Source organism: Salmo salar, chromosome ssa09 (assembly GCF_905237065.1).
Source record: "Salmo salar chromosome ssa09, Ssal_v3.1, whole genome shotgun sequence".
In the NCBI taxonomy this organism is placed as follows: domain Eukaryota; kingdom Metazoa; phylum Chordata; class Actinopteri; order Salmoniformes; family Salmonidae; genus Salmo; species Salmo salar.
The window spans coordinates 128,963,309-128,989,070 of NC_059450.1; the positions used below are offsets into that span (position 1 = coordinate 128,963,309).

The 25,762-nt window shown below is 43.8% G+C and overlaps 2 protein-coding genes across 5 annotated transcripts in view; both read left to right on the forward strand.

Moving 5' to 3' along the window:
• Positions 1-10,080, forward strand: part of mettl16 (methyltransferase 16, N6-methyladenosine) — a 31,080-nt gene extending 21,000 nt beyond the window's left edge. Inside the window, exons 9-10 of one of the 2 annotated variants that reach the window (XM_014214212.2) lie at positions 5,225-5,401; positions 9,004-10,080. In XM_014214212.2, coding sequence (XP_014069687.1) covers positions 5,225-5,401; positions 9,004-9,720 — 894 coding nt within the window. In that variant the 3' untranslated portion in view covers positions 9,721-10,080. 2 annotated transcript variants of the gene reach the window in all.
• Positions 10,081-10,667: 587 nt separating this feature from the next.
• mnta (MAX network transcriptional repressor a) overlaps positions 10,668-25,762 on the forward strand; it is a 29,690-nt gene continuing 14,595 nt past the window's right edge. The window contains exons 1-4 of one of the 3 annotated variants that reach the window (XM_045724548.1): positions 10,668-10,948; positions 17,530-18,184; positions 18,605-18,646; positions 19,449-19,560. In XM_045724548.1, coding sequence (XP_045580504.1) covers positions 17,619-18,184; positions 18,605-18,646; positions 19,449-19,560 — 720 coding nt within the window. In that variant the 5' untranslated portion in view covers positions 10,668-10,948; positions 17,530-17,618. Of the gene's footprint in view, positions 10,949-11,607; positions 13,183-17,529; positions 18,185-18,604; positions 18,647-19,448; positions 19,561-25,762 lie in introns of those variants that run through there. The other 2 variants (XM_014214390.2, XM_014214391.2) reach the window with 2 other exon arrangements.

Sequence of the window (25,762 nt, forward strand, 5' to 3'; positions counted from 1 at the left end):
AGAGTAAAAAGGCAGCTAGAGAGGCCTGGGGATATTTTATTTATTTAACCTTTTTAACTAGGCAAGTCAGTTAAGAACAAATTCTTATTTACAATGACGGCCAAACCCGGACGACGCTGGGCCAATTGTGCGCCGCCCTATGGGACTCCGAATCACGGCCGGATGTGATGCAGGGATTCGAATCAGGGACTGCAGTGACGCCTCTTGCACTGAGATGCAGTGCCTTAGATCGCTGTGCCACTCGGGAGCCCAATGGAAAGTGGAGTGTTGCAGTATATGAAGACTCCTTTGGTGTCAGTCAAATTCTTGTAGTCTCGTTTGCCTTTCACCACAAAGGCAGCTGAGCAAAAAGATTGGCCTACATTTTACTGCCCTCTCTCCTCACACAGTGGAGCACTCCATTACCAGGCAGACTGGGGAGGAGTGTGTGGGTGTTCTATGCATGAATTGTGCATATGACTGTGTGTGCAGGTGAGCGTACAAATGTGTCTGTGGCCTACTTAACCCATAGTTTACTAGAGCAGGCACCTGTGTGTACTAGTAACTAGCTTCCCCGTGGCACCACTGCCTGTGTTTTCAGCACAGCCTGGTGATTGAATCAATAGCTCTGACATCTGACTGATGTGTAAGGCAGGAAGTGAGTCTCACCAGCCACATTGACAGAATCTGATCCCTTCATTACACACAGAGAGCGAGGGGGAGAGAGAGACATACTGAGGACGATAGAGAGAAAGGTACAGAGACCATAAAAGGAGACTTGGAGAGGGAACATGAAAATCAAAGCTCTCTAGCTCTTGTTGGTATCTGTGTTCTCTGAGTGTCATGTGACAATGTGGGCCTACAGCAGGGGGCGTGTCTGGCATGCAGGAGAAGATTTACAGCAAGGGGCATGGTTAGGGAGGGGTCAGAGGTCAACAGGAGCAAGACCCTGGTATTGAGGTTCTGGGAGGGGGCTAGCCCTAGCTAGGTTCAATGGCCATCTCTCTTCTGCTGATCTGTCTGTCTGTGTGGTCAGTAATTGAATATCAGGGGAGCCGTGCTGGGGCTCTGTTTGTTCAGCTGAGCACCCAGGCTTGAGTCCTGGTTAGAGAATTGGGGCAGACTGGCTGCTAGAGAGAGAGAAACAGACAGACTGGCTACACTAGACGACTAGAGCGAGGTGTGGTCAAAACAGAATACAGAATGCTATTTTTCGTGTGTGTGTGGACTGACCACACATTTGAGTGTATGAGGAGGTGGGAGTGGGTGAGTCAGGTTAATAATGGAAAGGGAAAAAGAGGGAAAGAGCAAAGATGAATCACTGGAGACCAAAGAGGGAACTTAAAGCCGTACACACACAGACTAGATGAGGAGAGGTGTTCTTTCCTGTCAGTGGTTTTTGTGTATGTGCTTGTGTGTAAGTGTTTTTCTGTGTGTATGCTTTTGTTTGTGTGAATCTGTGTGTGTACATGCATATGAGTGTGTGTAGTGCGTTACTGTGTGTATTTATGTCAAGGATATGCTGTACAGACGGGCTACAATCCTTGATGGATTGTATAGATTTTTTTATTCGTTTGAGCTGCAGGGGCTTACTGAGCAGAGAGAGAGGCTGGGAAACAATCATAAACGCATGAAGCAGCTATAACCAGGCCTGGCTGGTATAGACTCACAAGACAGACCTGGGTTCAAAAACTATTTGCAATCTTTCATTTGCTTTAGCTTTCTTAGAGTGCCAGATGGGCAGGGCTAGTAGTTTTGCGATTGCCTGGCTCAAAATAACCAATAGAACAATCTTAATCTAGCCCAACTAAATGATAAAAATAGTATTTGAATCCAGGTATGAGACTAGACACTGTCAATTCTTTCTCCTATTGACTAGTCTGAACACCTTTTTTCTATGGAAGGATAATACATGAATTAAACATCTCATAGATAACTGATCTAAGACCAGTTTGAAGGTCGTAGTCCAGTCCTCCATTCTGTGCTGACTAGGTCAGTTGGCCATATTGTCTGAGTGACTGACTGACTGACTGACTGCAATGTCATTATTGCATTGTTTCACTGCAGACCCGATCTGGTGCATTTAAATAGGATTTTATGGACCAATGAATAAATGTTAACCTATAGCACTGTTTAAGGTAGAGAGCCCTGGGGTATTATTATGTGGGGACTTGCTAAGGGAAGGAATGCTTCCACTATAGCAGCGTGGCAGCTCTGAGGCAAGGCACAGCAGGGCCAATGTCATTGCTGAGGTGTAGGACATGGACGGAGCGCCCCCTTGTGGTGTGTGTTGATATTACCAACTCAATTTTCTTATTGGTATGGTTCTTTGCCTTCACAATTAAATTTGTTGACACAAAGATGAGCTAAGGAGGATAAAGAATAGCAGTCACAGGGAGGGAGAGACAGGTATGCAGGTCATGACTCATCCCTGGCCTAAATCTACAGGAGTCCAAGACTATCTCTCTCGCTCTCCATCAATCCCTCTTTCACACACTCACTGACATTCTCTTTCATTCACTCATTGTCACGGAATGAGTGAGCAAAAGTATTTTGCTTCCTCTTCTCTGTCCGCTCTTCTCCTCCTCGCTTTCTTCCCTCATCTGTTTCTCTCCTCCTCACTACATCTTCATCCATCATTCCCCAGCTGTCCAGAGGGATTTCCATGGTGACTAGGAAAGTAGTGGAGCAGGTTGAGAGCTTCAAGTTCCTTGGCGTCCACATCACCAGCAAACTAACATGTTCCAAGCACACCATGACAGTCATGAAGAGGGCACGACAAAACCTATTCCCCCTCAGGAGACTGAAAAGATTTGGCATGGGGTCTCAGATCCTCAAAAGGTTCTACAGCTGCACCATCGAGAGCATCCTGACGGGTTGCATCACTGCCTGCTTTGGCAACTGCTCGGCCTCCGACCGCAAGGCACTAGAGGGTAGTTCGTACGGCCTAGTACATCACTGGGGCCAAGCTTCCTGCCATCCAAGACCTCTATACCAGGCGGTGTCAGAGGAAGGCCCTAAAAATTGTCAGACTCCGGTCAGCCTAGTCAAAGACTGTTCTCTTTGCTACCGCACGGCAAGCGGTACCAGAGCGCCAAGTCTAGGTCCAAGAGGCTTCTAAACAGCTTCTACCTCCAAGCCATAAGACTCCTGACCATCTAATCAAATGGTTACCCAGACTATTTGCATTGCCGACCCGCTCTTTTACGCTGCTGCTATCTCTTATCTATGCATAGTCACTTTAATAACTCTACGTACATATTACCGGTGCCCCCGCACATTGACTCTGTACCGGTAGCCCCTGTATATAGCCCCGCTATTGTTATTTACTGCTGCTCTTTCATTATTTTTGGGGTATTTTCTTAACTGCATTGTTGGTTAAGGGCTTGTAAGGACGCATTTCACTATAAGGTCTACACCTGTTGTATTCAGTGCATGTGACAAATAACATTTGAAGTGAGACTTCACTTTAGAAATGATTGTTCACTCAACGTCGTCAATGTTTAAGCTTGTGTGTGTTTGTGCATTCTTTTGTTTCAGTTTCTCTGAGGGTGTGTAGAGTACTACTTGTGTATTTTTTTCAAACCTTTCTGAATTTAAAAGTAATCATCTAGTTTTTCAAAAGTATCTAATCTGATTACAATATTTTTGCTGGTAACGGATGACAGTTACCGGTTTTTGGTAATCCCATAATGTGACTGATTAAATCCGTTACTCCCCAACCCTGCCTGTGTATGTTTAAGTATTTACAGTGCATTTGGAAAGTACTTTTTCCACATTTTGTTACATTACAGCCTTATTTTAAAATTGATTAAATATTTTCCCCCCATCAATCTACATACAATAACCCATAATGACAAAGCAAAAACCTTTCTGAATTTTGGGGAATGTATCAAAATAAAACTGAAATCACATACGAGTATTCAGACCCTTTACTCAGCACTTTGTTGAAGCACCTTTGGTAGCGATTACAACCTGGAGTGTTCTTGGGTATGACGCTACACGCTTGCCACACCTGTATTTGGGTAGTTTCTCCCATTCTTCTCTTCAGATCCTCTCAAGCTCTGTCAGGTTGGATGGGGAGCGTCGCTGCACAGCTATTTTCAGGTCTCCAGAGATGTTCGATCGGGTTCAAGTCTGGGCTCTGGCTGGGCCACTCAAGGACATTCAGAGACTTGTGCCGAAGCCACTCCTGCTTTGTCTTGGCTGTGTGCTTAGGGTCGTTGTCCTGTTGGAAGGTGAACCTTCGCCCCAGTCTGACGTCCTGAGCGCTCTGGAGCAGGTTTTCATCAAGGATTTCTCTGTATTTTGCTCTGTTCATCTTTCCCTCGATCCTGACTAGTCACCCAGTCCCTGCCACTGAAAAACATCCCCACAGCATGTTGTTGCCAGCACCATGCTTCACCGTAGGGATGGTGCCAGGTTTCCTCCAGATGTGACGCTTGGCATTCAGCCAAGGAGTTCAATCTTGGTTTCATCAGACCAGAGAATCTTGTTTTCCATGGTCTGAGAGTCCTTTAGGTGCCTTTTGGCAAACTCCAAACGGGCTGTCGTGCCATTTACTGAGTGGCTTCTGTCTGGCCACTCTACCATAAAGGCCTGATTGGTGGAGTGCTGCAGAGATGGTTGTCCTTCATGAAGGTTCTCCCATCTCCACAGATGAACTCTGGAGCTCTGTCAGAGGGACAATCGGGTTCTTGGTCACCTCCCTGACCAAGGCCCTTCTCCCCCGATTGCTGAGTTTGGCGGGTGATCAGCTCTAGGAAGAGTTCTGGGGGTTCCAAATGTCTTCCATTTAAGAATGTTAAAGGCCACTGTGTTCTTGGGGACCATCAATGCTCTGTAAATAAGGTATATGTTTTTTGTTTTAAATAAATATGCAAAAATGTCCACAAACCTGTTTTCACTTTGTCATTATGGGGTATTGTGTGTAGATTGCTGAGGAAATTGTTATATTAAATCCATTTTAGGATAAGGCAACAAAATATAGAAAAAGTCAATGGGTTTGACTACTTCCCGAATGCACTGTATATTGTGCATTTACCAGCAGTCTTCCACACTGTCATCATGAATCACCCTTTTTATCTGGGCAGGTTTAAGATGGATTCACTTTTTCCATATAAATGTTTTACCTACATTGAAGTATGACTACATCTTCACCAGAAGTTTTTAATTACCTCTTTCCGTAAACCCCACAATCTGTAAATTTGATATTTTATTTCTCTCTCCATCTCCCTCCTCTCAGTCTCCACCCAGTAAGAAGAGGAAGCTGGAGAAGTCTCGTAAGCCACTGACCTTCATGCTGCTTCAGCCCACAGTGAAGGAGCTGCAGTCCCAGGCCTCCTCGATAGGCTGTCCCTCCAACCCCAGGCCTGTAGAGACCATCACTGCCTGGCTGGAGAAGACACTCAGTGACCTGAAGGTAAACACATACAGGGTTTTTTCTGGATCAAAAGGGGGCTTAGGTGGTGGGAGTGGCCGGGCCGTCGGCGCAGCTGAATTTGTTGCAGGCCTGCGGGCAAGAACATATTAAAGGCACACACCTTGGCAGGGGAGAGCAAAGTTTGCTGTTTTTAAAGCTAATTTCCTCAAATCTACACTTTGCCATGGAGCTGAGAGAACATTTTGCCGTTTTAAAACAAATATCCTGTAATTCTACGCATTTTGCCATGGCTTATGCTGAGTTTAGTGCTGAGCGATTCCGGCTTTTTGAGGTCAGTACGGTTTCCATTTGATAATACTCATTTATGTTGTTGAATTTTCCCCAAACATAAGGCTTTGAATTTAGGCCTAAAAGTGTATTGCTTTGCTGTGTTTTTTTTTTTTGCAGTATAACTTTAGTGTCTTTTGTACACAATACTGTATGTTCACGCTGTCATTTAGCTCATTATTGTGGAGTCACTACAATGTTGATCCATCCTCCGTTTTCTCCCATCACAGCCATTGAACTCTGTAGCCGTTTTAAAATGACCAATGGGCTCATGGTGACATCCCTGAGCAGTTTCCTTCCTGTCCTGCAGCTCAGTTCAGAAGGACAACTATCTTTTGTGTATGGGTGGTTTAATACATCATCCACAGCCTAATTATTAACATGATCATGCTTAGTGATATTCAATCACTGGCCTATGAGGTTTTCGAAAAGCTCCCTGGTCTTTTGTAGTTCAGTCGATGCTTGAAATGCAGTACTTGACAGAGACCTTACAGATGTATGTATGGGGGACAGGAAGGGGTAGTCATTAAAAAAAGTCAACAACTATTATTTCAGAGTGCGAGTCCATATAACTTATGATTTGTTAAGCCACGTTTTTACTTCTGAACGAATTTAGGCTTTCCTAAACAAAGGGGGTGAATACTTACGCAACAACTTTTTTTCCACTTTGATCTACACAAAATACTCAATGACAAATTGCTATTAAATCTATTTCAATATCACACTTTTTTTTTTACAATTGGTTAGTTAAGGTTGGTGTAGAGTTTCTATAGGCTTTGTATTATAATTGTTTTATTTGATTACTTTATTCAATATTTCAAAATTACTATTTTAGCAGTACTTCAGACGTAAATCAGGCATACTTTTATGACTCCTGAACTATCAGTCACTTAGATATATTTTCCGGTAGCGATACCTTGTGAAGCAACTGCCCTCTATTCCTCATGATCGCGCGTTCTTCTCTCTCGCTGTGTCTGCCCCACACTAACCTAATGTAGCAGCCGTAAAAGAAACAGACTGCACAAGTAGACATGCAATGGATTATGGTCATTGTAGTTAATTAAGTTTTCTGCACTAAACTATATAGAATATTGGCCTGCTGGAAACTACAACTCCCTACATCACACAGTTCGGCCATGATCTGATTTATCTCAGTGGAAAGTGTGCAATATGCTCATATGACAAAAAAAATGGAATTCAAATAATTGAACAGACATTGGTCAATTTGTTGTTTAAAAAAACAAATGTATGAAATTGAGCACTAGTTGTTATGCTCTAACATAAGGAAATCAATGTGAGCCCAAAATACTCCTGAATGCATCATTATTTGAATTATAGATTCTCCCAGACAGTCTACCTCTTCTTTTGGTTATTGTTAGTTTTCAATGTTGATATTATACAAAAAATATAGGTCCATTATCTTTTCTACATACTTTCTCTGGTTTCAGGTGTTTATATATTTACAAATGATTTTCCATCCCGAAATAAATCTACACACCGGAAAGTATTCAGACCCCTTGACTTTTTCCACATTGTTACTTTAACAGCCTTATTCTAAAATGGATTAAATGTTTTCCTCAATCTACACACAACACCCAATAATGACAAAGCAATAACAGGTTCTGAAATGTTTGCAAATTTAAAAAAAATAACTTGTACTTATTTACATAAGTATTCAGACCCTTTGCTGTGAGACTTGAAATTGATCTCTGGTACATCCTGTTTCCATTGATAATCCTTGATGTTTCTACAACTTGATTGGAGTCCACCTGTGGTAAACACAACTGGTTTGACATGATTTGGAAAGGCACACCTGTCTAAATAAAGGTCCCACAGTTGACAGTGCATGTCAGAGCAAAAACCAAGCCCAGAGGTCGAAGGAATTGTCCGTAGATCTCCGAGACAGGATTGTATTGAGGCAGATCTGGGGAAGGGTACCAAAAAATGTCTGCAGCATTGAAGGTCCCATCATTCTTAAATGGAAAAAGTTTGGAACCGAGACTCTTCCTAGAGCTGGCTGCCTGGACAAACTGAACAATCGGGGGAGAAGGGCCTTGGTTAGGGAAGTGACCAAGAACCCGATGGTCACTTTGACAGAGCTACAGAGTTCCTCTGTGGAGATGGGAGAATCTTCCAGAAGGACACTCATCTCTGCAGCACTCCACCAATCAGGCCTTTATGGTAGAGTGGCCAGACGGAAGCCACTCCTCAGTAAAAAGGCACATGAATGACCTCTTGGAGTTTCCCAAAAGTCACCTAAAAAAAACTCAGACCATGAGAAACAAAATTCTGGTCTGAGGAAACCAAGATTGAACTCTCTGGCCTGAATGCCTAGTCTGGAGGAAACTTGGCACCATCCCTACGGTGAAGCATCATGCTATGGGGATGTTTTTCAGCGGCAGGGACTGGGCGACTAGTCAGGATCAAGGCGAAGATGCACGGAGCAAAGTAGAGATCCTTGATGAAAACCTGCTCCAGAACGCTCAGGACCTCAGACTGGGGTGAAGGTTCACCTTCCAACATAATGACCTGAAGCACACTGCCAAGACAATGCAGGAGTGGCTTCAGGACAAGTCTCTGAATGTCTGAGTGGCCCAGCCAGAGCCCGGATTGAAACTGATCGAACATCTCTGGAGAGACCTGAAAATAGCTGGGGAGCAGACCTGAAAATAGCTGTGCAGCGACGCTCCATCGAACCTGACAGAGCTTGAGGATCTGCAGAGAAGAATGGGAGAAACTCCCCAAATACAGGTTTGCCAAGCTTGTAGCGTCATACCCAAGACTCGAGGCTGTAATCGTTGCCAAAGGTGCTTCAACAAAGCACCGAGTAAAGGGTCTGAATACTTATGTAAATGTGATTTCAGTTTTTTATTTTTAATAAAATTTGCTGAACATTCTTAGCCTATTCTTGCTGTGTCATTATGGGGTATTGCGAAATATTTATTTTTTATAATCCATTTTTGAATAAGGCTAACGTAACAAAGTGGAAAAAGTCGGTCTGAATACATTCTGAATGCACATATAATATGCCCAATACTTTTCTATGCAAAAGAAACTGACACATACAGCAATTACAAGAACACTCCGCAACACACACACACACACTCGTACTGTAAGGAACATGCGCACACATACTGTAAGGAATACATACCGCACCACACACACCGACTACTCCTTAAGCATTTACATGTACACACCTCATTCATTGACATACCTTACTGCAAACATACACCCTAACCCAGTTTTTCCAACAGAGGTATACAAATCCTAGATTCTAGACAAAATACACAGCAACTGTCATCTATGTTCTACAGGTGCTGTACAAGCGTGTCCCATGTGGGAGGAAGGAGCAGAGTCTGTTCCTGACTGTTGTGGAGAACAACTGGATCCATGGGAGACAGAGACGCAGAGACCAGGGCCGACACCTCAGAGAGCTGCCCAGAGCGCCTCCCAGTGGTATTTCCACCACCCCTTCCTCAGTCACAGCCCAGCACCACTCCTCTACACAAATTCCGGACAGCTCACACTCAGATTCACACACTCCCACGGCAGCACAAGGGCCAGGCAGTGTTCCACAGTTAGGGACCAACCGAGCCAACTCTCAGGGGGCCAGCGGACAGGAAGTCGAAAGCCAGGAGGAGGAAACCAGCTGTGTCCCAGTCAAGGACAGTGGGACAGAGGAGGATGTCATCATGGAGTCTTCTCCTACCTCTATAACACCTAATACCACACTGGCACAGACAGCACTACCCACCACAACACAGAAACAGGAAGCCATAATCACACCAGAGGAAGTACCTACTGAAACACAGGAAGTCAATGCCACTGGACAGGAAGTGATGCAGCCACAGAGCCCTGGCGCTGTGCAACACTTCCTGTTTAAGTGCTTGGTGAACGTGAAGGCTGAGGAGCAGGATGTTGCCGTGGAGATCCACTGGGTGGAAGGCCAAAACAAGGATCTGATGAACCAACTGTGTACCTACCTGAAGAACACTCTGTTTAGAGTGGTGGCCAATCCACTGGGGACATAATGGAACATAGTTAACCTGTAGTACTGGGTCATGTTCATTAAGCAGAAAATGGTAGACGGGAACATAACTGAACATAACTTACCAGTTGTCCTGTATTGTTCTATTTGTGACCAGTTTGTAGCGGGTAGTGTAAAATGTACTTTGCTGGTTCATTAGTTTCACCTAGTCTCCTTGTCAAGGTTATAATGAGCAGTGACTATTTTAGTTAATTCAAGTTTGATAAATTACATTTAGAAATGTGTTTTAGTAACATGTAATTTGTCTATTTCCATGTTCAGTTAGTGTTTTACACACAGGTGGTTTATACCAGAGACATTAAATTTGTTGAGGATGCCGTTTCCATAAACTGCAGCTAATCCACTTGTTTCCTCCTGTTGATGAAATACAGCTTTTCAACACATTCTGGGGAGACACTCTCTTCACCTTTTTATAAGTGGCCTATTGTAGTATCACAATTAGGAAGTGATGCCAGCCAAATTAGACGGCTATTGAGTTATTCAGCTAGTAATGAATGGTCTTTGTACACACACACACTTTGGCTGAAACAATACCTCCTAGTAACGCAGGATGTCCAATCTTTCCTCAGTCTTTCCTGTGCCTAGAGTGCCTGTACATTGGAATTGTCCGTAGACAATTGTCACATGAACAGACACACTTCCTAAGCAGAGATTTAGTGGTGAATACCAGAAAAAGTGGCCCAGCAGTGGACCCAAAGTGTATTTGCCACGTGCACAGGATACAACTGGTGTAAAACAGTACTGTGAAATTCTTACCTTGAGCTCTTTCCCAACAATGCAGTGCTGGTAATAATATATAATCAATGAACAGCAGTGTTATGGTAGTAATAAATCTAATCATTATAGACGCAGAGGTGGTGTCAGTGAGTAGAGACCTGTGGATGGGCATAGTCCGTGTGGATAGCCTGAGGGAGCGCAGTAGTTAGCAAGTTAACAGATAGGAGTCTGTTTGTCTGAGCCTTGATGCACCGGTACCGCCTGTCGGACGTGAGCAGGGAGAACAGTCCATGTCTCGCGTGGCTGGAGTCTTTGGCCATTTTTCTGGCCTTTTTCAGGCATCGCCTGGCATGCATGTCCTGGATGGCTGGGAGCTCACACCCAGTGATGCGCTGGGCTGTCCGCACCACTCTTTGTAGGGACTTCCGGTGCAGTTGCCATACCAGAGGGATACAGCCAGTCAGGATGCGCTCAATGGTACATCTGTAAAGACAGTGAGTGTATATACAATATCAAATGTTATTTTTAAACACACGTGTTTAGCAGCTGTTATTGCGAGTGTAGCGAAATACTTGTTTCTAGTTCTGACAGTGCAGCAATATCTAACCATTTCAAAACAAATACCTAATACACACAAATCTAAGTAAAGGGATGGAATAATTAAGCAATAAGGTCCGAGGGGTGTGGTATATGGCCAATATACCATGGCTAAGGGCTGTTCTTAGGCGCAACGCGGAGTGCCTGGACACAGCCCTTATATGGCCAATATACCACAGCTATCACAAACCCGAGGTGCCTTATTGCTATTATAAACTGGTTACCAATGTAATTAGGGCAGTAAAAATAAATTGTCAACTCAGTGGTATACAGTCTGATATACCATGGCTGTCAGCTAATCAGCATTCAGGGCTCGAACCACCACGTTTATAAGAATATATGGATGAGCAATTTCTGTATAGAATACAGTATATACATATGAGATGAGTAACAAGATATGTAAACATTAGTGGCCAATGATTTCAAGTCTGTATGTAGGTAGCAGCCTCTGTGCTAGTGATGGCTATTTGACAGTCTGATGGCCTTGAGAGACTGAAAAACAGCTTCTCGGTCCCAGCTTTGATGCACCTGTACTGACCTCGCGTTCTGGATGATAGCGGCGTGAACGGGCAGTGGCTCGGGTGGTCATTGTCATTGAGTATCTTTTTGGCCTTCCTGTGACATCGGGTGCTATAGGCGTCGTGGAGGGCAGGTAGTTTAACCTGGTGATGGGTCGTGCAGACCGCACCAGCCTTTGGAGAGCCCTGCGGTTGTGGGCGGTGCAGTTGCCGTACCAGGCAGTGATACAGCCCAACAGGATGGTCTCAATTCTGCATCTGTAAAAGGTGACAATATATGTGACTGTCACTATCACATTGTGGCCTTTTTTAAAGCCGCAATATTGACTTCCTGCTTGTATTGCTGTGTCAGTGTGATAAATAGAACAGCAATGTGCTGATTACAAGAGGCTTGTGTCTCTATATTTGACACACAATGGTTGGTCGAGGTTGTGTCACTTTTTGGTTGAATTTATAACTTTGGTCTTGAAAACAGTTAAATAGCTATCACGCCAGTAAAAAACACAAGAAAGCATAATACTTGTTAATTATCTAAGTTCAAGGGGTACGCTGACAAAGCAAAAGAACATTACTGCCCATAGAGTTAAACTGAGAAAATGGACTCCTCGCCGAACATCCAGACAGTTAGCCCAAGGTCGTCGAGGCTCGGCCATGTGGCGGGAAAGGTATACTGTCTCTTTATATAACAAACGTTCGAATTGCTCTCGTTTAAAGCCGCCCCGCCCTGAACCACGTTGTTTGTGAATTGACAATTCCACCACACCCTTTGTATGACTAATGGTACATGACGGTTAACCACTGCAAATGGTTGCAACACAATCAATAAATTACACGTTTCCCTTAACATTAGTTTAAACAGACACAACTGTGATGACTAATAAATGTATGGCGGAAATTGATCGCTGGTTGCTGAGGCCACAGACCTGGAGACCAATCATAATATTCGAATGATGGCTACTGCACTTCGCCCATGTGTTCAAGCGCCATACCTTGTTGTTCTCCCTGGTGATTGGCTATTGGGAAATGATATGTCTTGCCGTGAACGGATACAGATAAATCGTGGATTAGGAATGATTGATAGTGTTATTATTAACAAACTATATATTCTATGAAATTCAATGTTGAAACAACTTTTGGAGTCAACATACTGAGTTGTTTAAATTCAACTGAGGAACGACTTGCACAATTTGTTTAATTTTCATGCTTCGTTTCTTTCATAAGAAATAGCAGCAGGTCAGTCCATTCCAAGACTCCATTTCTTGTTTTCTTTGTCATTGCCGTGTATGGGAGGGAATACATGTGTGGGCGGTCATAAATGGTATGCTTTTGGCCCTGATTTGTTACCTACTACTCTCAGCGCCATCTTGTTGCAACTCCTCTACGTATGTGGAAGAGTTTCTACGAGGGGTCTCCGATTACCTTTTTCTTCAGTTTTGCTGATTGAAAGACTGGATCCTTACACTGAAAAATAAAGTGCATACCCTGTAACATTTGCTAAACATTTTTACTTGTAACGTTTTGTTTCCAATACGGAGAAGAAATGAGCATCGAGACGCTTTTAGAAGCAGCAAAGTTTTTGGAATTGCAAGCCCAGCAACAACAGAAAGCACGTGGTATGTAAAGGTTGCAATCAATTATAGGTTTTCTAGAGGCTTTCAAAGTTTTAAAGGATCAAACGAATTCGTTATTTAGATGTGTCAAATGTCTAACTTCTTTCTACTGTGAGAAGAATCTCTGCATGCATTTTACCTCTCTCAATGTAAATTGACTTAACGTAATAAATGATTTTGCTTTATAATTAAATTACGTGCACAGTTGATTGTATTGCCTTTGTTTGCGTTGGGGGGTTGTGATTAGACTTCCTTGTCTCAACTATATAGTTGGCTTTACAGAGTTAAATGGCTTGAGAAATTTGAGGTGTGATTTGAAATGGTAACCTATTTCAGTAGCTCCTTGTTCTAAGAAGTTGACTACAAATGTATAATTTGGATGTGTGTGACAGGAGACAATGTAGCCATGTGAATTTTACTGCATTAGACGTACGATCGAAACGCCTATCAAGTCTTGAAACGATCGTGTTTATTGCAACACTGTTCCCAACTATGATATCTCGGCAAAACCTTAACATTTGGTGACCGCTTTTAAAGTTGAATAGTAACCTTCATTCATTATTTTACATTCGAGAAAACAACTCGCAGGAAAGGGCGGTGGCGACGGGAGTGCTAAATCCGTTTTGCATAATTTGACCTGACATAGCAGGGGATCATATGACAGATTTCAGGTTTCCCTCTTGGTTTCTGTGGCGATCAGTCTTTTGAACTGCTAAAATAATTGTATGAATACAACTTTACATTTTGTGATTTCGTACATGGCACTTTTTAAACTGAAATGTAGGCTAAACGGAGCATTCCTAGTAAAGGAACCTTCGGCTCGCGAGCTAATCACGTATTTTTTTAGCGTGTTGCTGGTGACGTGTTCAAGTTGATCTGCCCAGTATCTGCAACGGGGGCCGGCCCTTTCACCACGTGCATGCTCGGCACTCCTACACTCCGAGGCCCCCTCCCTCCCTGTTCTCTTCTCTCTAGTGCTGCTGCTAGGTCAGTGTGGAAGAAAGTAGGGCAGTGTTTCTCCCGCTCGACTGTACACTCCTGCTATGTGCTGTGGTTATATAAGTAGAACTACACATGTTTTTAGCTCCATTCTATCAAGGCTATAGAGCTAAAAGCGATTCAAAATTTCACTAGATATTTAGTAAGTCAAGCAAACATTAACGAAGTAACTCCTCTCACTGAATCTTGTTTTTCCTGTCATTTGAAAGTGTGTGTTATTATATAAGAGCTCATGGTGTCTCGAGTCAACCAATTTGCTGAAGAAAATAAGGTTATTGGAAAATGTTTTAATTGACAAACTAATGCAGTTGACAAACTTAAACCAGACTTGACTCTCAAGTTGATTTACAAAATGATGTTTATAAATTGCATGAGAACTAGGCTATCCTCAACTGTGCCTCCGAATTCTACCGGAAACCAAGGAGTGGGCGTCATTCTCTCACATTTTAGAATTTGTTCTTAACTGACTTGCCTAGTTAAATAAAGGTAAAATATTTTTTTTTTGCCTGTTCTTATATTTGTGTATTACTGCACTGTTGGAGCTAGGAACATAAGCATTTCACTACACCCGCGATAACATCTGCAAAATATGTGTAAGCGACCAATACTATTGATTTTGGCGGTTCGACACCTCAACACTACCTGTCCAACAAATGACAAGCTCACAACACTCTGTTCTCTGCACTTAAAAGGAGGTTTAAGTATGTAATGGGTTTTTAAAGGACCTTCCTTCTCAGATGCATGTAGAGGAGGACTTATTCCTGGCTCTGGGCAGGGGTTGATCTCTGGAATGGGTTTGTGAAGGACCATTCTTCTCATGTACTTGTAGAGCGGAATTAGACAGTGCTGGCTTTGTATTTGATGTACTCAGTTTGACCTTTTGAATCCTACTCTGGGTGTGTGACTGGGCAAGGTTGAACCAATCCTTCTGGGGTTTGTCCGAACCAATCCTTCTGGGGTTTGTCCGAACCAATCCTTCTGGGGTTTGTCCGAACCAATCCTTCTGGGGTTTGTCCGAACCAATCCTTCTGGGGTTTGTCCGAACCAATCCTTCTGGGGTTTGTCCGAACCAATCCTTCTGGGGTTTGTCCGAACCAATCTAGTCCTCCTGGGGTTTTATGGGTTGTTCTTGTGGGAGGAGAGCACTTCTCGGACCTCCTGAACTTTGAACTCTGACTGCAATTTGTCGCTAATGGATAGGCCTGAGGTGGTGGTTAAAAACTAATGATGGTGTTTACACTGATGACAGTGCTAGGGTGTGCACTAATACAACCCTGGTCTTGGACATTTTATTTTTACTAACTTAAATCGGCCTAGTTCATGTTAGGTTAATAAGGGGGGAATCAAAAATATATATATTTTTTTTTTCTCACAAAAGTAGTGCAGTGGGCCTTTAATAGTCCTGTATTAGCGGCCTGATAGCCGTCTGGAGCATGTGGGCAACCCCCACCCACACTCGAAGAACAATATCGCAGCACCCCCAAATTACTTCCCGCGGCTATGATCTGCTATTTATTTGAGACTCTTAAGACTGAGGTGGCTTTCAGTGTTGCTGATGATCTGGCCTCCAGGCCTCTGCTGTGCTGGGGAGAGCAGAGCTGTTGCTTGTTCCTGGCTATGAAGAAAATATGTCCAATGCCTGTGTTCACTGTGAAATCATGTTCCATGTATGTTATGGCCATGGCCTCTTTTGGAAGATGTGCAGGCAGAGAGCGCTATTGTGAACGACACACACACTGTTATGCTATACTTTGAGACTTTCGCTTTTGTCAATATCTTTGACTAGTCAGCTATACCCTCCCGATAATCAGGTAAATTACCACAGCTTGGGCCCAATCCATTGTATGACCTCTATCTCCCACGCTTCTGAGAAGTTCTCAGAACAACCTAATTGGATATGGTGGTCTAAGGGAAGAAGGCAACGTTGTGTAGCTAACGTGCTGTAATGGCCAGACTTGGCACGGCTCTGCTCCACCCCTTATCAACGTAAAGGATGGCTGTAAAAGCTCTTGTGTCTGACGGGTTCTAACACTACTGTTACCATAGCAACTGGACAACCCCCCCCCCCTTTCCCCCTAGTATCTACACATTGAAACACGTGCTGTTGGGGGTGGTGATTCTCCAATCTGATTGGATGAAGATAGGTGAGGTCGTTGGTAGAACTCAGGGATTCAACCCCCTCTTTTCCTTTGTCTCCCTGGCTTGTCCAGGTTGTCGTCTTTTCTCCCCCACTCTGAGACAACATTGTGTTGAAAGAACAAGGAATACGCAATGTGAGCTCATTCTCAAGGACAGCATGTGGCCCTAATGTTAAGAGCATCAGTACTGAACTGTTCTAACAGACAAGTCTTTCTCTCTGGGCTCTCAGTAGATGTGGAGATATCACAGAAGGAATTTTCCCAGAAAAACAATTCTGCTTCAGCTCAAAGTTTCACAAACTCTTCATTACAGTATGTAGGCCTACACATACTAGAGTCGTTGCATATGGGTCTCCAGTAAGGAGATGCATTTGGGGAAATACAGAAGCTCGTAATATCCCAACAGAATATATCCCTTTCTACATTGGAACTATGTCAGTATGAATGAGACGGGGCGAGAGGCATAAAACCTGCTTTTACTTGGACACACTGACCTTGGACTATACCCCACTCTTCAAAAATAAAATGTCTCACACTGAGCGCAGCACAGATTTTACCTCACACACACTGTCAGTCAGTCCTCCTGTCATACTACAGACCTGTGTGAATCAACTCGACAAACTCAATGCTGTTTATTCTTTTAACATCTAGCCAGGCAACCAGCCAACACCAAGAAGCGCACCGTAATGAGGACTTTGGCTGCCTCGGAAATGGCACCTATTCTCTATATAGTGCACTATAGGATTCACTCAAAGACGAGCTCTGTTTAATATAATGTCAATTCTTGTAACTAGTTTCACTGTTCTGGCAGGCAAGGCATTGCGGCTGCATTATCCGGCTCTTATAAGCTGGCAGAGTTCCAGGAGGCAGGATGAGGTCTATGCTACAGGTCTGGTATGAACGTATGTCAGTGTCTGGCATCCTATTTCAATTCAGACCGTACAACGGCAATGTAAGCTGTGAACACTGCTAGCTAGGTGAATGGCTGGCTGAATGCTTCCTTCCAGCTATTCTAGTTTTCCTCCCTCCCCTCTTTTTTGTTTATTGATTTGTAGCGTTCGTTGGGAGTGAACCCGGCTGTCAAACTCACTAGATGGAGATTAGTCAGAGGACGCTAGAAATGTTGTGACATGTTTCTGCTGGTACCTAACCTTGCTGCTCTAACTGTTAGCATGCTCTGTCCTCTAACCATGCCGTCTTTCTCTCCCCACAGAGGAGAATGAGCTGCGGGAGAAGCTTCGCCTCGAACAGCTATCTGACCACAAACGCAATGATGTCACTACCTACTCCTCCCCCATCCAGATGAACCATGTGACCCGAGCAGAAGAGTCCTGCCCCTACTCAGAGCGCTGCCCCGCCTTTGTCCCTCCCCCGCTGCCGCCCCCCTCCATGACTGTCATCCCTATCCCCATGATGACCTCCAACCACACAGGTCTGCCCCCCACCGTCCCAACCCCCTCCTCCACCTCCCTGTCCCCCCAGGCTGGGGCAGCACCCCACCTGGCCTCCCCCAGGAGGGACCCTCACTCCCCAGGGCAGGGCCACCAGGGACAGGGTGTGCTTTTGGCTCTCTCTCCTCAGGTGAAGACAGACCCCTCCCACCACTTGGCTTTGGCCCAATCTGGCAACCACAAGCAGAATCATCATCACCACCATCACCTTCCACAGATTGTTTCCCCCCAATCTGGAAACTATAAACTGCTGCAGAAGCAACAACAGCAGTCTCCCCAGCTGGTGCAGCCCTACCCTGGCTCCATCGTCTCAGCCCCCCAGCCAGGGCCCCCCCAGACTCCGTGTGGAGGCCAGACCAGCCCTGTTGGGGGGCGAGGCAGCCCCCCTGACCTGGACGGGAAGAAGAGGCCTGGAGGGTAAGTGGCCATTTAGTTATTTATAGGAGAGATGGTTTGTACTTGGATTTTTTCCTCCATTTGCATTTTAGTTTTCCTTTGTCTGTAACTGTGCCTGTGATCGTCAGTCACTTGTTGAGCGGTAAGGCACAAACGCTATCGGAAGAATCACGAACCATGAAAAGTCACAGCACTGAAGGATTCTTGGACTAAATGATTCTTGGCTTATGTACTTCATAATGGGTATGTCCTGATTGGACAATTGTGCAATAATCAGATCCAATTAGCTCCCTGTGCATATTATACAGTATATTGTTGAAGTAAAGTAGCAGATGATGGAGTACTTTATATTTGTTGGTTGATTCTTGTTCTGTGAGTCTCGTCGTCTTGCCCATTCTGGACACCCAATCTTATAATGTGCTCCGATCTGTGCTTTTACAGGGCAGGGACAAGAGAAGTACATAACAAGCTTGAGAAAAACAGGTGGGTGCATCTCTCTCCCATGGTCGCCTTTATTAAACAAAGAGGGTTGAGCTCTTTGCACAGGGCAGTTTAAGGTTGAGATTAGGTGTGCACTTTTAAAAACATTTTTATATATATATATATATATATATATTTTTTTTTATGTATAATTGAACATTTTTATTTAACTAGGCAAGTCAGTTAAGAACATTCTTATTTACAATGATGGCCTACCCTGGCCAAACCCGCACGACGCTGGCCCAATTGTGCTCCGCCCTATGGGACTCCCAACCACGGCCGGATGTGATACAGCCTGGATTCGAACCAGGGACTGTAGTGATGCCTCTTGCACTGAGATACAGTGCCTCAGACCGCTGCGCCACTCGGGAGACCTACTATTGCCCACGTCTTTTTTTTCAACCGAGTTGCTTGCTTCTCTGTCTTGTTCTAAGAACAAATTGTACTCCCATTTATTTACTTATGGCTAATCTATTGCATTTGTCAGATGATAATTGACATCTTGGACTTGTTAATGGCTTTGAATATTCTGCTAGTACTTCCATGTACTGTAGTAGTAGAGTTATAATGCCCAGAACGGGACTAAGCAGGGGAGTTGTTGCCTTATCAGAGATGTTTTACCAGGAAACAGAAACCTGTTCAATGTGTCTTATCTTACTAGGAATTATTTATAAGTCCCAAATGGTAAATTGGTTTGCAGCATTTTATTATTATTTTTTGAATCTGAATATGTGAAATCACGTCTCGTCATGCCTCTTCCTCTAACTAAAAGGCTCTTCTCTCTACCTCCATCCCTTACACTCAGACGTGCTCACCTGAAGGAGTGCTTTGACACCCTGAAGAGAAACATCCCCAATGCAGACGAGAAGAAGACCTCTAACCTCAGTGTCCTGAGGAGCGCCCTCCGATATATACAGGTAAGCAAGCTAGAAGAACTGCATGGCTGAGCAAAGGATAAACTACTACTGAGTTGTAGAATTCAGTGTGGATTTTCACTGTTTTCACAATTTAATTTACTGTGGATTTTCCAGGTTTCCAATGTTGATTGTTTCCCTGTCAAGGGGAGCAGGGTCAGTTTTCTGTCAAGCTTTGTTTGAAGAAGCTTTTTTTCCGGTAACAAAGTTGGAGTTTTATACTTGTGGATAATTTAATATAAGTGTTGTTGACAGACCGTGTACTGCAGGGGTAGACAACTAGATTTGGGGCGGCAGGTAGCCTAGTGGTTAGAGCATTGGACTAGTAACCAGAAGGTTGCTAGATTGAATCCCTGAGCTGACAAGGTAAAAATCTGTTGTTCTGCCCCTGAACAAGGCAGTTAACCCCACTGTTCCTAGGCCGTCATTGTAAATAAGAATTTGTTCTTAACTGATTTGCCTAGTTAAATAAAGTTTAAATAAAAAGTCAGCCGCAGACCAGAACATGATTATAAGAATTTGTACACTGCAAATTGACTAAGACCAAACGAGATTGTATTTGAAAATAACAATAATTTTATACCTTGATTACATTGAGACACGATCATGTCTCCTTTTTTTATTTGTGGGAATACTTGGTGAACAGTGACTACATTTTTTTGCAGAATTTCTAGTGGTTTGAATTTTTGGTTTGTTTTTATTTAGTTTTGTCATTTAATTTGTTTTCAGAGGGGTTTTACAGGTACACCATGTTGTTGGTACACCCCTGGTCTACTGTCTGGTGTTGCTGGAACTGTCTGAGCACTGAACTTTTCTGTTGCTTCTTCAGTGTGAAGTGAGGGTGTATATTCCACCACATCCACAGGCAGTTTCTTGTGTGGGCAAACTGTCTGTTACAAAATTGGTGTAAATGGCAATTAATTTCAACTGAACTAAGATGATAACAATCCTTATTTGTGTTAGTGCCAGTAGGCTAATATTGGAGCTGCTTTGTATATCCTAAGGTCCTTGGTGTTGTTGGTAACATCATTAGGTCTGATCTGGTTAGTCCAGGGGAGGGAAGGAAGTTTCTAGTCTCTAGCAGAAAGTTAAACTGTCTGGATATGTGCTGTTGCCTTTGGGTATAGGCGGAACAGAGAGTCTCCAATGAAAATGTACAAAGAGTTGTACAAACCCTTTTGAAAGATTGATTAAAGATAATCTTAATAAAAAGCTTGATAAAAGCTAATCTCATGTGATTAAAAGCTTTTTGTGGTTGAAACAGGAATGAGTGTAATTAATAGTTGTTCAGTGAGTCATGGTGTGTGATACAGGCAGGTAGTATATCGAAGCTGTGGGCAAGCAGATGATCGGTGTACAAAGGTCTTCGACTAAGCTACTTTAACTCAGGAGTGATGTGATAGAGTTCCTGTTGCTATGTTTGCTGTGTGTGTGCTTGTTTAATATACACACACACACTACTTTCCTGTGCACCTCTACCTCTGGTGCTGGTGAGGATCTGATATTGTATGTTGGTGGCTGCGGTGGGGTTTTCCTCCCTGGGAGGTGCATGGAGGGGGCTAGGAGAGACTAGGAGAGAGGGAAACTAGGGCAGTGTGGGTGTACAGAGAACTCATGTCACCCAATCTCCCTCCTCCCCCTGCCTCCCTCTCTGTGTGATGAGGGAAAGCTGCCGTGTTAGTGTGGCATGTTCGACCAGCAGACTGACCCAGCACCCCCACCCCTCTCCACAGCCAAGCTGGATTTAGGGTGTATTTAAAGCACGTACTGGCCAGGAAACAAACAAACAACTACAGATATTTTCCACTCTTGATGTATTTACACTAGCATGGTCCTCCATTTTTAGTTATTGGAATTTAACATAAGCTTATTTAGTGAAGAGATTAAGTACATTTTAATTTATTTCCATCTTAAATAATGCACTTTTGCAGGACTGAATACTGGTATAAAAAAATGTCTTGAATTACTTGTAGTGTATGTTGTAAACTCCCACCAGCCTTTGAAGTTATAAGTATGCGACACAGGCCTACATGTGTGTAGTTGCTTCATGTTGCTGTAACACCCCCACATCCTCCGGTCTTCCCCTTTACTGTCCTTCTCAGTACTACTGTCTATGGAGCTCAGACTGAGCAGCATTTCCTGATAGACAAGCTCAGTGTACACACACACACACACACACACACACACACACACACACACACACACTAGACTATAGCAGGCCTCTCTCCTTGGTAACAGTTGACTAGTAGAAGTCGTACTGAGTCACGCCATTCTCTTCCCTAATTGTTATGGGTTGCACTCCAATAGTGGTGGGTTAGGGGAGAGCAAGGGAGGGGTGGGAAGAAGAGTAGAGAGGGGGAAGAGATGATGGGAGGGGTGTTTTAAAAGTCTGGTGCAGGGCAGGCATGGGTTTCCCGACTGCACGCGCCTCTCTCTCCCTACATGCCCCCTCCTGATCCCCTCTCTTCCACCTTTGTGTTACTTTAGGATGGGGGCAAGGGGTGGGGCAGTCTGCTAATGTGACCAATGAGCACCAGACCAGAGGTTGAATAAGAGGATTTGGACAGAGGATTACTTTTCATTTGATTCATCTTTGGACAGAGATGCTGGCAGCCCTTCAGTCGCTGCAGCTAGCTGCATTACTCACAGAAGTTCCACACAGTGTTGTAGCGATGTGCAAATAGTTAAAGTACAAAAGGGAAAATGAATAACTATGGGTTGTGTTTACAATGGTGTTTGTTCTTCATTGGTTGCCCTTTTCTTGTGGCAACAGGTCACTTTCTTTTAGGTGGTTATAGAAATGTTTTTTTTTTCTTCTGGATTTTGATAATTAGCGGGTATCCGCCTAATTCTGCTCTGCATGCGTTATTTGGTGTTTTACATTGTACACAGGATATTTTAGCAGAATTCTGCATGCAGAGTCTTTATTTGGTGTTTGTCCCATTTTGTGAAATCTTTGTTGGTGAGCGGACCCCGGACTTCACAACGATAAAGGGCAATGGGTTCTATAACTGATTCAGGTATTTTTAGCCGGATCCTAATTGGTATGCCAAATGTTGTTCTTTTTGATGGCTTAGAATGCCCTTCTTGCCTTGTCTCTCAGCTCGTTCACAGCTTTGTGCAAGTTACCTGTGACGCTGAGGTATGTATCATTTTTTTTTTGTGCTCTAGGGCAACGGTGTCTAGATGGGATTTGTATTCGTGGTCCTGGCGACTGGACCTTTTTTGGAACACCATTATTTTTGTCTTACTGAGATTTACTGTCAGGGCCCAGGTCTGGCTGAATCTATGCAGAACATCTTTTGTGTTACTTTAGGTGCTGCTGTAGGACCTCCTTGGTTTGTGACAGAGGCAGCAGATCATCAACAAACAGTAGACATTTGACTTCGGATTCTAGTAGGGTGAGGCCGGGTGCTGCAGACATCTAGTGCCCTCACCAATTCGTTGATATTTTTGTTGAAGCGGGTGTGGCTTAAGCTGCATGGCCCTGTGGAAAGAAATGTGTGTTTCTTGCCTATTTTAACTGCACACTTGTTGTTTGTGTACATGGATTTTATGTCGTATGTGTCCCCCCCCAACACCACTTTCCATCAATTTTTAAAGCAGACCCTCATGCCAAATTGAGTCAAAGGCTTTTTTTTTTAAATCAACAAAGCATGAGAAGACTTTGCCTTTGTTTTGGTCTGTTTGTTTGTCAATCAGGGTGTGCAGGGTGAATACCTGTTCTGTCGTACGGTACTTTGGTAAAAAGCCAATTTGACATTTGCTCAGTACATTGTTTTCACTGAGGAAATGTATGAGTCTGCTGTTAATGATAATGCAGAGGATTTTCCCAAGGTTGCTGTTGACGCATATCCCTACCTTGCCCTTTGTGCTGTTGCCTGTGCCCAATAATGTTTGTACCATATTTTGTGTTGCTACCATGTTATTGTTATGTTGTGTTGCTGCCATGCTATGTTGTCTTAGCTCTGTCTTTATGTAGTGTTGTGGTGTCTCTCTTGTGATGTGTGTTTGGCCCTATATTTAAATGTTTTATCCCAGCTGCCGTCCCCACAGGAGGACCTTTTTGGTAGGCAATCATTGTAAATAAGAATTTGTTCTTAGCTGACTTGCCTAGTTAAACTTTTTATTTATTTTTCTGTCGTCTTTGTTTGAGCAACATGGCCTCCTGGGTAGGAGTGCTGATCTAGGATCAGTTTTGCCTTTTAGATCATAATGAATGAAATTATTTTGGTCAGGAGCGACCTGATACTAGATCAGCACTCCTACTCTGAGACTCTTTATGAATACAAACTCTGATCATGTTATCTCCAGGCCGGGTCTCTTATCAGAGCATGCCTCTTCTCTTGTTTTCCACTGAGGTTACTGTCACTGCGAGGTTACTTCTCGCCATCAGCCACTCTGCTGAGAAGTCAAGTCACACTTCCTTGTTTCATGTCTTCCTCCTTTCATAGAAGTGAGTAGCCAGAGACCAAACCGACCAGGAACTTGCATATAAGGCTGCCTGCTTGCAAGCAGATCTTTATTTCCCATGCTTGTCGGTTTGAGCTGTTTTTCTCAAGACATTTTGTCCTGCAGTAGTTAGTTGTCCTTTGTTAGGCTGTATTAGTTATTTAGAGTTTACTACTTTATGACTTCCTAAGATGTGGTCTGTGCTGTCCAACATGGAACGTGTTTCTGACCTAACTGCTGCTGTTTGATTTAATGCGTGTTAAAATGGCTGTGTGTGAGAGATGGCTGGGGAGAGAGTGAGAATGGCTGTGTACACCATGCTGGAACTCTTAAACCCTGGAGTGCTCAGCACTGGGACTCCTCCCGCTCTTCTTTCAGCCTTCCCTCCAGCCTGCCTCACTCTGCTCATAGGGCCACATGAGCAGAGAGCACATGGCTAGCCTGAGCTTTGTAACATCACCCCCCCCAGCCACAGCTCAGTGCTAAAGCTATCTATCTCCTGGAACTGCCCGGGAGGGAGACTTAGCTAGCTGTTAACTGGAGGGGAGGGTGGAAGGTGGGGAGGGAAAGAGAGGGAGGGGACATGCACAGGCAGCCGTAAACACCAGGCTCATTTTACCCAGCCTATTAGATTTCATTGGCGACAGAACGACTCTGACGGAACCTGTTTGGGAAGAAGAAGAGCTGTGCTGTTGGAGGGGAAATGTGGTGGGGAAAGCTGCTCATGTCAGCTACAGAACATATCAATATAATACAAAGTACTTGATGTTGCAAATATGAGCATTTCTCTGTTTTAAGAGTAGATCATGATTTTAGAGTTTATTTTTCACGGGCAAAGATTTTAACTTAGTTCCTTTTCCAAGTCCAATTCTTTGAATGAACAAATTTGACATTTTCGAATTCATTCAGTCTTGATTGGGGGAAAAAAAATTATATTGAGAGAGGAAATCACAGGTTTTGAATTGTTAGTGTTTTATTTTCTTTGATTCCAGGCCTTGTTTAAGGATTTATGTCATCAACAGAGGCCTATATAATACTGTGGGTTGTTCAGTTCTGATTCTCAATGACACGTCCTTTCAAAGCAGCCCCAGATCCTATCATCTCGTTGGGAGGGTCAGATGGTGTGTTTTTGGGTCAGGGCCCCCTGTGAGGGTGTGAGCTTTGTCCCAAGCTGGAATAAAGGAATGTTATTTGTTTTTGAACTATTGCCATTGCAGTGTTGAAACAGTATCTTGGACAGGTTTGAACCATCACTTTTTCAAGAGCAACAGAATTGATCTGCTCTCTTCAGTTTTCAGGAAACATACTGTTCCTTTATCCAGACTGTCGCAGCAAGATTACACCTTGTTGTGCTATTTCCTTCAGCCCTGTCTGTATTCAGTAACCTTGACTCACACTGTCACAGCTTGCATATAACGGATGTTAGAAAAGTGAGTTTGCTGTTCAGTTCCACACAGCCGGTAATGGCCACTCCATCTTCTGCCAACCGCTGAGAATTGAGGAGTCGAGGACACCGTTGTTTTGTATTGTTCACGGTGCTCTCATTCTAGCAAAGCACAGTGCCAGTCAGAAAGATTGGAAAGGATTTTGATAGTGGCCTTTCGTCCTTAGCAACTCTTCCTCATAGTGACTGGAAACAATGCACCAAGGTCTGGAACATCAAGACTATATTGTCCATTACATGGCAAGGACTATCAAATTAGGCCACTTACCACCCAGTTTAACAGACACACGCACAGCGCTTGCGTACACA